Source organism: Coregonus lavaretus (genome assembly GCF_964263955.1).
Source record: "Coregonus lavaretus genome assembly, chromosome: 38".
In the NCBI taxonomy this organism is placed as follows: domain Eukaryota; kingdom Metazoa; phylum Chordata; class Actinopteri; order Salmoniformes; family Salmonidae; genus Coregonus; species Coregonus lavaretus.
The window spans coordinates 27,490,605-27,503,814 of record NC_140025.1 but is presented as its reverse complement, the minus strand read 5'-3'; the positions used below and the strand labels follow the sequence as shown (position 1 = coordinate 27,503,814).

At 43.2% G+C, this 13,210-nt stretch overlaps 2 protein-coding genes across 2 annotated transcripts; one reads left to right on the top strand and one right to left on the bottom strand.

Moving 5' to 3' along the window:
* Nucleotides 1-279: 279 nt before the first annotated feature.
* On the top strand, nt 280-4,188 carry LOC311112531 (cyclin-dependent kinase 2-associated protein 2-like). The gene is made up of 5 exons (XM_084155668.1): nt 280-441; nt 1,306-1,461; nt 1,888-1,979; nt 2,304-2,424; nt 3,628-4,188. The coding sequence occupies exons 2-5, from the start codon at nt 1,407-1,409 to the stop codon at nt 3,693-3,695; spliced, it is 336 nt and encodes a 111-aa protein (XP_084011794.1). The 5' UTR covers nt 280-441; nt 1,306-1,406; the 3' UTR covers nt 3,696-4,188.
* A 2,781-nt stretch (nt 4,189-6,969) lies between these two features.
* On the bottom strand, nt 6,970-13,206 carry LOC311112445 (AH receptor-interacting protein-like). The gene is made up of 7 exons (XM_084155579.1): nt 13,054-13,206; nt 10,640-10,822; nt 10,210-10,398; nt 9,571-9,747; nt 9,195-9,336; nt 8,623-8,855; nt 6,970-8,232 (listed from the first exon to the last, which is right to left on the bottom strand). Exons 1-7 carry the CDS (start codon nt 13,150-13,152, stop codon nt 8,227-8,229), a joined length of 1,029 nt encoding a protein of 342 aa, XP_084011705.1. The 5' UTR covers nt 13,153-13,206; the 3' UTR covers nt 6,970-8,226.
* Nucleotides 13,207-13,210: the final 4 nt, after the last annotated feature.

Here is a 13,210-nt window from a genome sequence, read left to right as displayed (position 1 = left end):
AGAGGGACCTTGATGTGGCATAATAGAACAAACTGTGTTTATTGTGTGATTGACGTTTCGGTTCAGGCAGTAGATGATCTACATGATGATTGACATGTCCACACGTAACCACAGGGGAAATGAATCAATGGGGTGTGCCCCATCAAATAATCCCTATACCTGATTTTTTTCCTTACACTCAAACTCTGAATACCAAAGAGATTATGAAAAAAAATACATACCAATGCAGAACCCTATAAATAAATCAAAATAAATAGAAGGGAAGGCTCTGATAAATAGACAGTTCTGTGCTCACCTGCTATAGATTTTTTCAGCCTCATTCAGCCAATGACAACGCGCCAACTTCTGAATATTCAGTGCAATCTTTGCATCGACAACCACGCCCCTTTCAGCAGGAGAAAGGAAGCTGCTTTATCGACCTGAAAATCTTCCCCTAGAAAGGTACATTTCGAAAGCATTCCCCTTGATTTTTGTTTTCTATTACATGTTTTTAATGGCCACTAAGATACTAAAACCTATGGAACGCAAATTAATTCTGCAACTACTTGCTGCAATCTAACGTTATAGCTGCTATGCACCTTGTTGTTCGCCATCTAGATAACGTTAGCTAGCTAGCAAGCCTGTTTCACACCGAATGCAAACCAGTCAGCAAACGGCTAGCTAATGTAGCTAGCTAGGTCGCTTCCTTGCTAAGAAGAGATTAACTGGCTATGAAATGCGCAGTGATCAACGAATTCGTTGCAATTACAATTTAGGTCACCAGCTAACTAGCTTTGTTTCCATTCATTTTACTTTGTCTGAAGCAAGATGTCATTTCGTCGACCTTTGGTTCGGTAACTAGTTAGCGAGCTACAGTTAACTAACGTTAGCTTAGCTACCTAGCCAACTAGCTAGCTAGTACAGTGTTTTAAAGATAGGTTACGACCAGATGAGGTACTGACTTATTGTGCAAAGCTCCCCGCTAAGCTGATGTAGGTAGAGAAAACAGAGGCACTGTTGTGACAAATGTTTGAAACCAGCTGGGGTTGTTGGCTTACTAGCTAGCTAGGTAACCTAAGGTCTGGGTCATTAAGTAAGATGTTTACAAACGTCAGTGATCCACTGACAACGTCATGACAGCCTGGTCCAAATCTGTATGAGTTAAACAACATTCCTCTATCATTGTCATGCCAAACCCAATTGGCCATACAGAACATTCAACAAGACTTGCATAGCACGCAGTCTATTCTGGACCAGGCTAGACTGACAGTGTAGTTAAGGAATGTCATACATGATGAACATAAGACCATGACTTTCTCTTCCTAGCTCTCGGGCCCAGCCCACCAGTAAAGCTGTATAAGCACAGGGTCGACGGGACGGACGGAAGCGGCGCATCGTCGTACGGGGAGGTCCGCAGTGACATTACGATGAGCTACAAACCCATCGCCCCTGCCCCTTCCGGCTCCAACCACACCCCGCCAGGTTTCTGCCGAATGTCAATCGGTTATTTTGTGTCCACTATTCTTGCTATCAAGGGTGCACCAATAGAAACATAATTTCTATGGAAGCACCCTCTACACTACCCATCTTTGGTTTGGTCTTCACCCATCTTACTGAACTCTCTACCCTACCACAGTGGATTCCATTCAATAGATAAGACTAGCGGTCCTATCCCTGCCCAGAGACTAGCCCAGGGAACACACTACACGTCAACGGCCAACCTGAGTGTCATATACTACCAACCATAATGTAACAATCCCTCTCACCTGAGAATGAATGCGCCACCGAAGCCACGCAGCCTTTATGCCCCTGCCTCCCATTTTAAAGATGATGTTAACTAGTCATAGGTGATGTTAACTAGCCATAGGGCGCTTCAGTGCGTCTGAATTTTCTCTTTCCTCTGCCTAGGCTCCAGTGTGCCCTCCCCCTCACTCCCCTCCTCCTCCAACTTCAGACCGGCGTTCAGTGATTTCGGCCCGCCGTCGATGGGCTTCGTTCAGGTAGGACAGAACAGCCTGACTCATCTCCAACTGCTTTAACTAATGCCTATGATACTTTAGAAAGTCATGTTAAATATGATGTGATGTCATTCAGGGTATTATATCAATAGGGTCCAGGTATCACTAACACATACAAAATAGATTTGATTTGTTGGCGAGTATGTTTATTTGCATAACTCGTCATGGGAATTATCCCTCTGTATCTCCTCTTCTGTACGATATAAAGGGACTATATCTTGCTCAGGATCAATAGGTAGTTGTAGTTGCTTTAACTCTTTTCCAACATATACCTTTGTCTCTTATCCTCCTCTCTCTCACACACAGCCAGTGAAAGTGTCTCAGGGCTCAACCTACAGCGAGCTGCTGTCAGTCATTGAGGAGATGAGTCGCGAGATCCGCCCCACCTACGCCGGGAGTAAGAGCGCCATGGAGAGGCTAAAGAGAGGTACTGCAGCCTGACCGGCTAAACGCCTAGGCTACAAATATCCTCACAAAGCTTGGAGCAAAGGTTGTGGTTGTATTGACATAGGGTGTTTATCAGTACTCCATAACTTACTTTCCTTTTCCCTAACCACAGTGCACATACCCAGTAAGCAGATGAATATTATATGCGTAAACACAGCAATAATAAATTAACATAAGGCAGTGGGTGAAAGCAATGATCAACAATGCATGGCAGCATCAGAGCAGCAGCAGCAAACATAAATCTTAGAAATAAGCCAAATAGTATGTTACAAGGCTTTCTGCAATCAATAAAACTGTCAACAATCTCAGTCATCCATTCAATCAATCATCAAAGTTTAAATCCACCAAATTCAATTAGCAAAATGACAGCCAGTCCAATCCGACATTAATTGTTCTTTAAATTCATAGCTGGTAACGGAATTACGCACAGACTCAGATTTCACTTTAAAATGCATACCAAACAAAAACCATAGTTTTATGGTTTGTTAAACTTTGAAATCAGTGGTTTTTGTTTGGCATACATTTTAAAGTGAACAAATCGGAGTCAAGTCGTAATTCCATTATCGTGGAATTGCCCAAATGCAGGACACATCAAAAATAATGAATTAACCAGTACTTGGTGATGAAAGGTTGTCCTAGTTCTTCAGTATGTGAGATGGTCAGTCCAGAAATCCCTATTCCAAGGCTAGTAATCCCAAGGAAAATGTTTTTTTTTCTCTTATGAATAATTACTGATGTAAATACTTTTCAATGAACCAAACAAACATTTTACCCATGCTTCTCACACCATGGCCATTTTGCTCTTTACTCACATTATCTGGGATCCTTGGGACGTCCCTACCCTAAACCCTAACCGTAACACATTTGAACTTCAATTGGGTGACATCAGAGTTAGAGTCCCAAGGATCCCATTTAGACTTTTCCCTATTCACATGGCACCAATACTTAGTGACAGGTTTTTACCAATCAACGGAATGCCCCCCCCCAAAAAAATGACTAACGCTAAAAGGTCAGAAATTATGACATATCTTACACAGGTAGGCCTACTTATTCCATATGAGTTTACCTGGAAATACATGGATTTCAATTCACATTAAGGTTCAATGTGGAGACAGTATTATTCTCCACACATGAAGTAAAAGTTATAAATCCCAACTTGTGATGTTTTTCATCTGTCTTCTAGGTATCATTCACGCGAGGGCACTGGTGAGGGAGTGTCTGGCAGAGACAGAGAGGAGCGCTCGCACATAACCCTTTGCAGAATCCCTCGTCTCTGTATAGGCCTCATCTATGTGTCCCATCTTTGTAATCCTGACCTTTGTCTGTATCGCTCCACTGAACTTGTAACCTTCCCTTGTTCCATATAGTCTCTCACATCGCTATGGGGTGTGTTCAGAATGTATAACACATTTTGCAGTTGTAGGACAATTCGCTCTCAGAACATTTTGTAACTTATTTCAGTTTCAGAGGCACCACGAGGGGCTGGTAAATATAGTCTCATCCTGGTAGTCCAGTTCAGTGGGAGCGAAGTGATAGTGTTGTAAAATATTTCTGATAGATTATTGAAAACTATGCCCTAATGAAATGTCTATGTAATGAGGTTCATACTCTGAATCTTTCTCTTAGCAGCTATACTGACACCACTCTCCAACCAAAGGTTCAATTCAACATTGTTTTACAGTAAGCTGCAAGCAACACTTAAGCCTTGTTCACACTGCAGGCCTTAATGCTCAAATCAGTTTTGTTTTTCAAATCCGTTTTGGAATACTGAGTGTCCAAACAGCAAGTTAAAAGTGACAATCGGATGTGTGTTTGTTCAGACAGCAGTCATTTGCTGACATGACTATGCTAGTTGTCATGGTATTGACGGGTGTGTGCACGGTGGTGTAGGCTGATTGGTGGTGGTGCTTGTGCTTCCTATCACAGAGGTTATGTAGCAAGCTACGGTGACAATGCCTGCAATGGACATTTCCCAGTTGCTTTGAATGTTCAAAATCATAGTGTAAGAACACTTTTAAAGCCTAAAAGGATAAGATAATCCAACTTTCAAAACAAGTATTGTTTGGCTAGCCACAGCAGTCAACTAACTATGTAGCTGTTTATCTTTCTAGCACATTCACTAATTTGTTTGTAAACAATTAACAAGCTAGTTAGTTACCACATTCTTGTCGAACTGTCAACAGAGTAGCTAGCAAGCAACAAGATATGCCAAATAAGTCAAAACACTTCAGGGCAAATAAATCAGATTTGACCATTCAGACAAGTCGCATGGCCAGGAATCAGAATTGTATATGACTTCAAACCACCTATGAAGGTGGGTTGAAATATCCTCTTCAATGTGCTATTTGGCTGTTCAGACTACAGGAAAAATAACAGATTCTAATCGGATATGCAAAAAAAATGGATTTGATGTGAACAAGGCTTTACAGCATCTTGAATATACCCCGTTCTCTGTTCCACCCTACACACATTTTCTGCTGTCATAGCACACTATTTGCCACATACAGTCAAGCTTTCCTTGCCCTTCATCTACCACCAATTAACTATTACCTACTCCCTACACACCTGAAATCAGTTTTGTTAGTATGGCAATTTTATAAACCCAATTTTTGCAGTTCTGTACTTAAAAATGGAATAAAATGGTGATAGAAAAGTTTTCCAATTAAAAAAAGTGAGCGTTTGTTTCATTTGTATGTAGTGCACAGGAGGTTGGTGGCACCTTTAACTGGGGAGGTCATGTCTGGAGCACAAAGAGTGGAATGGTATCTTTCCATGTGTTCAATGCCATTTCATTTGCTCTGTTCCAGCCATTATTATGAGCCGTCCTCCCCTCAGCAGCCTCCTGTGATGTAGTGCATATAGAAAGTCCACACGTCCTTGAACTTTTCACATTTTGTTGTCAGTTTCATGCATTTAAATAAGAATTTTCTTCCACACACCTTACTCCACACTTTAGGATAATTTTTGTGTGAAGAAAAATATAAAAATACCATAATTGGATAAGTCTCCACCCGAGTTAATACTTGGTGGAAGCAACTTTGGCAGCAATTACAGCTGTGAGTCTGTTGGTATAGATCTCTCCCAACTTTGCACACCTAGATTTGGCAATATCTGACCATTCTTTACAAAACTGTTCAAGTTCCTCGGGGAGCGTTGGACAGAAATCTTGCCACAAATTTTCGATTGGATTTAGGTCGGGGCTCTGACTGGGCCACTCAAGGACTTAACCTTTTTATTCCTTAGCCACTTCACTAGCTTTGGCTGTGGGCTTCTGCCCCAGTTTCAGCTTTTTTGCAGAGGGCAGCAGGTTTTCCTCAAGGACTTACTGTACATTGCTCCATTCATTTTCTGTTCTATCGTGATAAGTCCTTGACGATGAGAAACATCCCCATAACATGATACTGCCACCACCATGTATGTGCCTTCCGGAGACACTTGAAACCCCACCTCTTTAAGGAATACCTGGGATAGGATAAAGTAATCCTTACCCCCCCCCCCCCCAAAAAAAAAAAAAATACATATTGTAAAGTGGTTATCCCACTGGCTATAAGGTGAATGCACCAATTTGTAAGTCGCTCTGGATAAGAGCGTCTGCTAAATGATGTAAATGTAAATGTGTTGGGTTTGCGCCAAATGTAACGCTTTGCATTTAGGCCAAAAAGATAAATTTTAGTTTAGTCAGACCACAACCTTTTGCCACATAGCCACAGAATCTCCAGTGTTTTTTGCATACTTCAAAACTGATTTGAGGTGGGCTTCCTTGAGTAATGGCTTCTCTCTTGCCACCATACCATACATTACATATTTGTGGAGTGCTTGGGATATTGTCTCATGCACACTGACCAGTCTTGGCCATAAAAGCCTGTTGCTCTTTCAAAGTTGCCATCAGACTCTTGGTATTCTCTCGGATCAGTCTCCTACTTGCTCAGTCATCCAGATTGGAGGGCAGCCTGATCTAGGCAGGGTCTTGGTGGTGCTATACACCTTTCACTTATTAATAATCGTCTTGACCGTGCTCCAAGGGATATTCAAGGCCGGTTTTACACCCATCCCCTGATCTGTCCCAGAGTTCTTTTGAAAGCTCATGGTTGAGTGTTTGCTTTGCAATTCACTACCCACCAGAGGGAGCCTACAGGAACTGCTAAATGTATCCTGAAATCATGTGAATCACTAGAATTTAACACAGGTGGAGGCCAATTAAATTGGTGTATGATTTTGAAGGTGATTGGTTACACCGGAGGTAATTTAGGATTGCTATTACAAGTGAGGTGGACACTTATCCAATCAAGCTATTTTAGTTCACAATGTATTTATTTTCACATGTACATTGTGGGGTAGGATGCAAAGATCAAAGGATTTTTTTAAATGCATTTTAATTCCAGGCTATAAGGCAGCAAAAGGTGAAGGTGGTATAGACCTTCTATAGGCACTATGTGAGTGTGTGGAGATCTTGGTGAAGGCCTTACACACCACTTTGCACAATGAGGCCTAAGTAAGTGGGTGAGTACCACTACGAACACACCAGTAAGAGTTGCACCTCTTTATTTGGCTTCTCAGTCACAACATAACAGCAAAAGATGGCTGCAAAAAGCGTTCCTCGCTGTCCCGCCGTAGACATTTTATAGAAAGCATGATCAGTAGCCTGGTTGAACACTGCTCACCAAGGAAACAATGTTGAGTGTAGCGTTTACTCTGCTTTAACCAGGCTAGATAAGAACACCCATTTCATTCAACTGACACACGAGTCAAGTCATGGTGACCCTTAGATACAATTTTCAGGGACAAATGAGTTAAATGCTGGTATGACGAGCTGTGTCAGCCGTTTGATGTGCAAATCTATGAAAATGGGCCCTACAGAAGAGGCTCTCTTGACCTTTTTACTTGATGCTTGCCAGTCAGTCAACGCCCCGGTTCCATTACCATCTCTAGCCCTTCGGTGACTAGGCCTCCAATAGAATAAGTGGAGCCTCCGCCATATTGCCTTCCCCTATCCAGTCCTTTCAGTTCATTGAACACAGACCGGGAAGGAGCTAGGGGCCAAAATGATGGCCACTATCCCAACTACACTCACTGATGCCAATGACTTGGCAAATCATTAGCTCGGTTCGACTGACCAAAAGGCAAGTGGGGTTGGGATGGTGGTTGAGTTGAGGGCAAAACAGTCCATTACAAATGTCCTAGCAAAAAATATACAGGATTACAAAGACACAGATTAGCAAATGAAATGTAATATAGTAATAATAACATAACAATAATAGATACAAGTGAAGATAAGAGTAAATAATTTGGATAGAGTCATATGTAGAACATTAATAGGGGTAAATAAAAAAGGGGTGAACAAGAGGGAAATGGTGGGGACTGCTCTAGTGTCCCATACATATCATCATCCATCTTATGATTGTCTCCGAGTTGATGTCCCAGTCATACTGCCAGAAGTGGAGGATCTCCTGCGTATTCCTGTGCTTTTGCAGCGTGTGTGTGATGTAACTGGCTGTTTGCGGTAGGGGAAAGCTGAACTTTGAAAGTCTGTTGGTGTTGAGGGTACATTTGTGTGGGTGTGTAATGTCGTTCCATAAAAGATCAAAGTGAATCTAGAAAGAGAATGTGTGTCATGCAAGTGGCGTGTGGGTTTTGTGAGGGAAAAGTGTGTGCACCGCGAAAGTGATGTTTCATGGGGACACTGAATATGGCTTTGGTGTGTGGATAAAACTAAACGTGTCAGCAATGTGTCCACAACTGCTCCTCCTCTCTTCTTTTTAACAAAAATAAACCTCTTCTTAATTCAACCCTAAAAGAGTGCATAACACAGTTTTAGACATTCAAAGTACAACAACATTACCTAATTAGTAATTAAACACTAATAAGGGATGAAATAGTGCCAATTAAAAAATACATAAATTAGTGTAAAGACAGATGGATCATTAATTTCACTAGTATAAAAAAAAAAAAGGGTAGACATTTTCTTCACACCGGGTAATATGATCCTAGATCTGGGAAAAGCACTCAAATAGCATTAGAGTATGAGTGCTGGTATAGATTAGTTTGGCCTAGATTATAATGAATTAGATTATAGGGAAGGGGGGGGACCTGATCCTAGATAAGCACTCCTACTCTGAGATTCTGTTTTAATATGGGCCCAGATCCTAACATCTACTTCTAGAGGTACTGGGCTACTCACCGTGGAAGCGGTGGCCGGGGCGTTGCTGTCGTAGCTGAACAGGCTCTTATAGCGGCCCTTCTCCTCCTTCTCCTTGGAGCGGATCCTCTCCTCCATGGCCCTCAGCTCCTTGGCCACCGAGGGCCCCAGTGACGGGTCCAGCTCCACCACCTTGGCAAAGTCGGCCCGCGCCTCCGTCTCGTTCCACACCGCCGCGTGGGCCTTGGCCCGCTTGAAGTAGGCCTTCACGTTGTCTGTGGGGATGGGAGGTAAGAGTGTGTCAATGGGAAAGAGGCCGGTGTGTTCAAATGGTGTTAAGTTTACACACATTTAAGTTGAGCAGCTGGTAGTAAGCAATAAAAGCTCAAGATAACTTGTCATTCGCTAGCAACAGGCCTGCTGTAGACAGACAAAACAGAACAGCAAAAGTAACAAATGTTTATTTTTAAAGGGATTGTCTTAAGTAATGATGGTGCGGCAACAAATTACACATTCGCTTTCAGAGCATAGCCTATTGTTATGTGAATTCAGCATATTCACTTGATCCTAGGGCAGGGGCTACACCTGAATGTATTCAGAAGTTTGTGACTCACCCTCGTATTTGGAGATGATGGAGGAGCAGTGGTCCAGCACCTCGTAGTACTGACCCTGGATCAGCTGACACTGGCAGTAGTTCAGCATCAGGGGTGTGATCATGAGGTCCAGCTTGATCCAGCCCTCGTCGCCCGGACGCTCCTGATTGGAGGAGGGGCCAAGGATGGGGAGGAGTTAGAAGACTAGCCACTTATTTAGTGGGGTCAAGACGTTCTATAGACAGGGAATGCATAGATCTCATTTGACATGACATGCAGAATGGCTAGTTATCTCAACTAAATGAAAAGCATGTGTCTGCAGTGCTCTAAATGTTACCCTATTAAATACAAATGCCAAAAAAAGCAAGTCCCCAGGTTTGAAGTCATAAATGTTTACCTTCATCTGCAGGTTCTTTAGACAGGCGATGGCATTGTAGTACTTCTCGGCAGCCTCCTTGACGTCACCCCTCTTGTACAGGGCGTTACCCTCCACGTGGATCTGAGGCACCACCTCCAGCTTCTCCTCGTCCGTCATCGCCCAGATGTCCAGTCTGAACGAGCCGGGCGTCAAAACCTGGGAGAGAGGCGTCAATCATATTATTCAATCAAAATGTATTTATGCAGTGAAATGACAGAGGCATGAGTGCTGCTTTGGTGATAAAAGGGTTAGAAAACATTTTGATGTAGTGCTTTTAACAAACACAGTTTTACAGTAACCAGGCCTAAAGCCCCAAAGAGCAAACAGGAGCACAGTGGCAACGGAAAAACTATGTTGAGGACATAAACTTTGAAAGGAAGGGTGCCATCCTCCTCTTGATGTCCTGGTAGAACTTCAGAGTTCATATAACCATCTAGGCGAGACAGATGTCCATTTACTTAGAGCAAAGCACCTTCAGTGCATGGGACGCTAAGAAATAAGCAGTAGCACAGTGGCAAGGAAAATTCCCTGGATGGAAGAAACCTTGAGAGGAGCCAGACTCAGCACAGGGTGCTTGGACCCCTAATGGAGAAGAGATAAGCGCCCCCCCTCTCTCACCGCCATGAGCTCCAGGGTGAAGACTAGGGGCTGAGGGTTGGCCTGGAGCTGGTCCAAGTCACAGTGGCCCAGGGAGTGGTGTGAGTGGATCTGAGCGATGCCACAGCAGTGTCTCTGGCCCTCCAGGGGGTCCTTCCCTGCACTGATGTTCCTCAGGGACTGGGACACCAGCGGGTACAGGGCTGTGTGCTGTGGGGAGAGAGGGAAAAGGAAAGAGGATGGTTACATTACATTCACTGGGACAAATTGAGGGACTGGTGGGTTTGAAAGTATAATTAAGGCAGTTCTCTGAAGGGAAACAATTAACAAAACGCATTGACAAACCCTGTCAAATTCCATAACGATCAATGTTTTTGCCACCAATTGTACGCGTACAGATGTAACGGTCTCTAATCCATCCAAGTCAACCTTGTTAAATTGGGCGACCCACCTTGACGTCACATGTGAAATCTGCCACCTCTCCCTCCCTCATGGTGGCGATGACTCGCTCCCACACGGCCAGCTTGAACTTCTTCCCCAGGATGAGTTCCATGGGCTTGCTCCGGCCCCCCATGGTCCTGGAGTCATCCAGCACTGTGCCATCACACAGGCTGGAGCGGTAGTGGAATATCACCTGTTGGAAAATTGGGGAGATAGAATGGAGAACTGGTATTACACAAGTGATAAATCATGTAATACACTGAACAAAAATATAAAACGCAACATGTAAAGTGTTGGTCCCATGTTTCATGAGCTGATATAAAAGGTCCCAGAAATTGTCCATACGCACAAAAAACGTATTTCTCTAAAATGTTTATCACAAATTTGTTTACATCCCTGTTAGTGAGCATTTCTCCTTTGCCAAGATAATCCATCCAGTTGACAGGTGTGGCATATCAATACGTTGATTAAACAGCATGATCATTACACAGGTGCACCTTGTGCTGGGTACAATGCTACAGATGTTTCCAGTTGAGTGAGCATGAAATTGGCATGCTGACTGCAGGAATGTCCACCGGAGCTGTTGCCAAAGAATTTAATGTTAATTTCTCTACCATAAGCCGCCTCCAACGTCGTTTTAGAGAATTTGGCAGTACGGCCAACCGACCTCAACCGCAGACCACGTGTAACCACGCCAGCCATGGACCTCCACATCTGGGTTCTTCACCTGCGGGATCGTCTGAGACCAGCCACCCGGACAGCTGATGAAACTGTGGGTTTGCACAACCAAATAATTTCTGCACAAATGTCAGAAACTGTCTCAGGGAAGCTGATCTGTGTGCTCGTAGTCCTCACCAAGGTCTTGACCGGACTGCAGTTCGGCTTCGTAACCGACTTTAGTGGGCAAATGCTCAACTTCGATGCCCACTGGCACGCTGGAGAAGTGTGCTCTTCACGGATGAATACCTGTTTCAACAGTACTTGGCAGATGGTAGACAGCGTGTATGCCGTCGTGTGGGCGGTTTGCTGATGTCAACGTTATGAACAGAGTGGCCCATGATGGCGGTGGGGTTATGGTATGGGGCAGGCATAAGCTAGGGACATCGAACACAATTGCATTTTATCGATGGCAATTTGAATACACAGAGATTCCGTGAGGAGATCCTGAGGCCCATTGTCGTGCCATTCATCCACCGCCATCACTTCATGTTTCAGCATGATAATGCACAGCCCCATGTAGCAAGGATCTGTACAAAATTCCTGGAAGCTGAAAATGTCCCAGTTCTTCCATGACCTGCATACTCATCAGACATGTCACTCATTGAGCAAGTTTGGGATGCTCTGGATCGACGTGTATGACAGCGGGTTCCAGTTTCCGCCAATATCCAGCAACTTCACACAGCCATTGAAGAGGAGTGGGGCAACATTCCACAGGCCACAATCAACAGCCAGATCAACTATTTGCAAAGGAGATGTGTCGCGCTGCATGAGGCAAATGGTGGTTACACCAGATATTGAATGGTTTTCTGATCCACCACCCTACCTAATTTTTTAAAAGATATCTGTGACCAACATATGCATTTCTGTATTCCCAGTCGTGAAATCCATAGATTAGGGCCAAATTAATTAATTGCAATTGACTGGATTTCCTTATATGAACTGTAACTCAGTAAAATATTTTTAAATTGTTGAATGTTGTGTTTATATTTGTGTTCAGTGAAATGCATTGTATTAATGAAACTGTGTTTTATCTGTTTTGTAACAGTACATTACATTTGTCATTTAGCAGACGCTCTTATCCAGAGCGACTTACAAATTGGTGCATTCACCTTAAGTAAATGGTGTAGTGTCTACATTATCACTTCCCAGCAGGCTGAACATTATTATATACAAAAGTTGGACAATAAATGCTGATAGCGTGAGCTGGTAAAAGGTTTATTATGCATGTCTTTCACAGATTGAAAGACTACACAAACGAAATTCGAGATTTTTATCAACAGGAAAAGAGGTACAAATTCACACTGATTATCCAACAATACAGTTAGTCATGCCGACTATCCAATTAAAACCTAGTACTAATGTTTACAAGCTGACGGACATCCGCACCGGCCAATAAGAGACGAAAATCAATGAAAACATGTCTATCCGGTAAAAGCCCCGCCCTCTTACAGTCTCGCCAAGAAAATTATCGTTTTTGCTCCAATAATTACTTGATGGCTGATAATTTCTGTCAATAACAATTCTGGTAGACAGAGTTATAGTTTAACTAAAATAAGGTAATGTGTGCATCACCTTTGAACATGTCAAACCTCGATAATAACGCTCCACGCTAACGTTAGCTAATAATGCTAACCAGTTTAGCCAGAAATATGCATACAAAACTACTCTTTGACCGTGGATTAAATTCAGTATTTTATAACTCACCTTGGTTCCATCAGGAAACGTTGACAGGTCTCCTTTGCCAGGACTGACCACTTTCTTCTGAATGCCTTCTGCGAGTAGCTTGGTAGCCAGTTCCTCCATCCTTGTTTCCCCGAGTGTCAAAAAGGAGCCGATTGCCTATCTTCGGGAGAGCTCGGGA